Here is a 4,880-nt window from a genome sequence, read left to right as displayed (position 1 = left end):
GCATGAGATCAGAGGTTCAAGCAAGGTTGGAAGTTAAGCAGCTAGGGGTAGGTAGACTGGCTCTGGGAGCACACAGAAATACACCAAATCAGGGGGTACAGGGTGACATGGGATGGACGTCATTCGAGGACAGGGAAGCCAGCAGCAAGATAGATTTTGAGAAGCGATTGAGAGAAATGGCAGAAAAGCGGTGGGCAAGGACATGTAGTTTTCAGTTATTTGTACATGAGGAATGTTGACACAAAATGGAGGAAGCTTACCAGAAAATTGTCAATCAAATATTTGGACTGCAGGAGGGGTGCAAACCAGGAAACAGCGGTTAAGAAAAAGGTTAAAGAAACAGAGAGGGGTCTAGCTGGTGGAAAACAGGGACGCAGACTAAGTCAGCACTGGGAACTGTGACATAGCGATAACGCTGTGCAAAGCCATGCACACGCTCAAGTGCAGCAACATACGCCCCCTTGCTCGGGGCTATATAATGTACAGTTTTCTTCAATAAACGTTCTTTCCCACACCCGCACCCGTCTCGAGCGTGAACATACAGAACTTTCAAGCAAGAAATTGCGAAAGAAAATATCTATGATAATTCTAGGGGAAGCTCTTTGTTGTTTGAAGCCAGGACGGGAGTATTGCGGACTAAGATGTACCGAGTCAAGTACCAAGGTATAGACACGTTGTGCGGTGGGTGTGGAGAAGAAGAGGAAACGGCTGAACACCTCATACTTTCCTGTAAAGGGCTTAACCCTACAGTGCAAAGCAACGGGGCAGATTTTTTCAAAGCATATTGGGGTTTAGGGACAGTGAAGACAAAATATAGACTTTAAGCGGGTAGAAATAACCAAACGGAGGTTATCTGATTGGTGGCTAAAATCAAGGCAGGGGTGAAATTTCACCCACCACAATGTACAAAATATGTTAATAGTCATGGCTAGGTGGCGTATGCCACCGCCCGATTTAAAGGGTTCAGCCTCATCCATCCATCCATCCATCCAGGTAGGGTGCCTCGATGCCCAGCGCCGCTTTCAGGGTGGGGACACCCACGCTTTTCGGCGCCATCTTGGTTCTTTCCAATACGGAGGTGCTGGGCGTGTGGCGGAAGCAGATTAACCATTGGGCAGAAAGGGCGGCGGGCGTGCTAAGGGCGATAGCGACGCGATTTAAATGCAGATTTTCTGCTTTACCATCTCATAAACAATTTGCTTGCATAGAGTGCTCGTTTCAAAAAAGGTTGTGTGACACTTTTCGCGCGTATCGCAAGCACGATTTGTTTGCGAGGTTACCCCCCTTTTTTATTTACTCATTTAACTGCATGGTAAACGACCCACAAATGTTACTGGAATTTATAACATGGGTTTTCTGGCAAGGTTACATTCCTTCCAATAATTTTCTTCAGTGCTTTCAATGGTGTTTCTCAGACAGCTCAGATCTTGAGCTTCAGCAAAAGACTTGAGAACACCATCAAACACAAAAAATACAGTACAGAATTAATTTGCTTGCATAAATTAAAATTTGCCGCCTTGGACATATTCATTTAGTTGATCAAGGTGGTCTTCTTGTCCAGGTTCTTCAGCCGCTAGCATGCACACATGAGCAGTGTCCCACAGTGTGGATAATCGGCTTCAACAAAAAGCCTGCCAAGTGGGCGAGCACATCTTCCCCCAGAGAAGAAACTTCCTCTAAGTCGAGAATGATGTCGCTTCTCTCATCACTCTCTTCTGACTGAGTGATGCTTTGTGCTTGTTTAATTTTTTGCTGAAAAAAAAAACCGACCAGGTAGGTACTGTCATCGATCGCGTATCCATGAAACGAGTTTACAAGTGCCCCAATACTTATAGCTACAAAAAAAAGGTCGATTCACAAATGTCTAGAATAAACCTACGCTGTTGCAACAAGTCAAACACGGCGATCATACCATACTGCAGCCTTATAATCACTATATATATATATATATATATATATATATATATATATATATATATATATAAACAACATATACAAGCAACTTCTCTGTGAAAATGAAAAGGATTACAAAGGGACATTATACTTAACAAAATCATGATCCTCACTAGCATATCTTCGTTCTGTCCGTCGGTACCCAGCTGTCACGTTTTACTTGCGCTGCCCTTCCTTCGTTCAACGTCCCGGGGGTAACAAAATACCCGCGGCTCTTTCGCGGTCGATGCAGTGCACAGAGCGAGAAAGCAGCCCGCCATGTTTCGTTAACAAGCACGAACATCACAAGAGACTACACAAAACACGAGCTCTCGCACCACAACGCCACCAAGAAACCAAATGGAGCGCGCTCCGTTCAGCTCGACAGCCAGCGCGAAAGAACCAACATGGCGCCGAAAAGTCAGAGCGGCAGCGCGGGGGGGTTCAAAGGCTGTTCCCAACCTGTAAGCGGCGCTGGCATCGAGGCGCCCTAGAAAAAGGTCCATTGCTGTTTGGGACTTTCAGGTTTGCACAATCTTGGGACAGAGAAAATTTTCTAAACCTAGCCGCAGTGACATAAGTAGGCATAACTGCCGTAATTACTAGTCCATCCGCGCGAGTGTGTCAGTCATTTCGTTTAAAAATATACGGCGATATCCTGGAATCACACACGTCGTAAGTTTGGGCTCAGGGATTACATGAGGGCTCGGCACGCCACCGATGCACCCCTTCGCGGCGCTACTATCGCAGGAACGTGCTCACGGAAGGGATTTTCATTGTTTGTCAAGAACGCATTCAAAAACATTCAGATGCAATGCTTGGGTGTCCCGTAAATATGTACAAATATCGTCGAACAAAAAGAAAGGAAGCCGTGGCACGTATACCCGTGGGTTTCCCATAGCCACCCGATTCTTGTCCCACCGTGGGCACGTGATTAAGACTCATCATCGATAGCCTTGTATGACCGTGTCGCGCGGTGTCGGAGCCGTGGAACGGCGGCTTGAGATTCCTCCCGAAGCAAATGCGCGACTAAATTCGCCGCCACGGCACCGGACGCTGCCAACACCGCGCAGCATCTCCGCGGCCGCTGGAGAAGTCCACCGCGCAACAGGCGCGAATGGTGAGCCCTCGTTTTGAGGGAGTCGCACAGCGCGTCCGTAGCGTGTCGTGAAAGAGTCGCCCGCGGCCACCCCTGACGTTCACGAGCAGATGGCCCCCGAGCGTGCACAGTCTGTCGAAGATGCGAGATCGGAAAGCGGCAACCTGGCTGGCCGACCGGCAACCAGGTCTAAACGCTCGGCTAAGAGCAAAGGTTCCGCAGAACGGAAGACGACGACCGCCGCCAAACGCCGGAAGGCGCCGTCCGTGGAGAGCTACCTTTCCAACCGCTCCAAGGCACTGCCGAGGGGCATCATCAAGCTTCCCCGCAAGCGACACGCCCCGTCCGAGAAGAAGGTGCACTTCGACCTCCCATCCACGAGCTCGTCGAGCAGCAGTGATGACAGGAAACATCGACACAAGAAACCTCGGCCCAGTTCCTCCAGTAGTGACGGGCACGGACGCCGCTTAAAACACCGGCCGACGCATACCGGAAGCAGAGAGCGATCGAGAAGCGCACCCTCCAAGCGGACGCCCAGGACCCGACCACGCAGCTCGAGCAAGCGTCACGGGCACATTCGGTCAAGGAGCAGCACATCGTCGAGCAGCAGTGGCCACAGCGACAGACGTCGCCGTTCACTGAGCCACAGGCACGGAGGTGGTGGGCGCCAGTCCTCGGACCGGCGCGGCAGTGGCCGGTCGACGAGCCCCTCTTCAAGCAGCAGCGGTGGCACAGAGCGTCGTAACACCGAGCGACACCGCAGGTCACGGAGCACGTCATCGTCCTCCCGCAGCAGCAGCAGCAGCGAACGAACAAAACACGATGCCAAGCGGCATCGCCGGTAAAGTAGGGCACAAGCAAGACAGAAATGGCGAGCGGCAAAGGTAGCGCTCCACACGGATATGCGCAAGTGCTCGAAGCCCCGCGCTTCTGAAAACTGCAACGGATAAGCGAAATCTCAACTAAGCATGGAAGGCGCTAGAAGGTCAAATTGAGAGACGACCACGATAACTGTTTAACGCAGCAGGGACTATGCGTAACAAAAAATATTCGTCCCAGACGTCATTGGTAATAAATATTGAGTTTTGAGCGCTGATGCACTGATTCGACCGATATACTTCCTTATCGTAAAGAGAGGTGCGTCTTTTTTAAAGCGAAGCTTTATATGGCTATACGAAACGAAAAAAGCGTCTGTGCGTTGCCTGTGTACAGAAAACTATGAGCATGGCTCGAGCGTCGTCTTCTGCAGCTGGCTTGTTGGCGCCCCTCCTGTTGAGCTCGTGCTCGGCACGGGCTCGTGCCCCTGCTCCCACGTTCGTCGACGTCTTCCACAGCTGGCTCCGTTACATTATTACAAGCGGCAATGGCGGGCGAATGCTGCTAACCATGCCGCCGAGCAAACTCGAGACATCGAACGCAAGCGAGAACGGCGGATTGCGGGTATACCGTCAGTGACGTCGTTCTTTGCGTCGCAGCCGAACGTTTAACCTCATTAAGAAACACATAGATGTAACCACTAATTGCGAAAGGCTTTAATGAACCGTCGGGATTATTCCAGTGATAAACACTGGGGCCGCACGTCTCAGCTTAGCTGGTTAGCCATCTGTACGGATGCTTGGGCGGTAATTTTTTTTCCCTCACCGTCAAGACACGTCCTGACTGTGAAAAAATTTCCCAGCCCTCCCTCATTGAGTAATTTCGTTCCTACCCTGCCTCGGCGAGCGAAAATGTGTCGTCCACTCTCACACTCAGTTTCCTACTTAAATAAAGGATATTTTGCAGAAACCATCGACCATGATCATCAATGTAAGCGAGCGAACGTAAGCGCGAGTGAGAAAGAAGAGCCAAC

The 4,880-nt window shown here is 50.4% G+C and overlaps 1 protein-coding gene across 1 annotated transcript; it reads left to right on the top strand.

Annotated features, from left to right (window-relative positions):
• Positions 1 to 3,141: 3,141 nt before the first annotated feature.
• Positions 3,142 to 3,876, top strand: LOC119446642 (putative protein TPRXL). The gene has a single exon (XM_037711135.1). The coding sequence runs from the start codon at positions 3,142 to 3,144 to the stop codon at positions 3,874 to 3,876; it is 735 nt and encodes a 244-aa protein (XP_037567063.1).
• Positions 3,877 to 4,880: the final 1,004 nt, after the last annotated feature.

Source organism: Dermacentor silvarum, chromosome 1, assembly GCF_013339745.2.
Source record: "Dermacentor silvarum isolate Dsil-2018 chromosome 1, BIME_Dsil_1.4, whole genome shotgun sequence".
NCBI lineage: Eukaryota > Metazoa > Arthropoda > Arachnida > Ixodida > Ixodidae > Dermacentor > Dermacentor silvarum.
The sequence above is the reverse complement of the archived record's forward strand: the minus strand, read 5'-3'. Positions and strand labels throughout refer to the sequence as shown.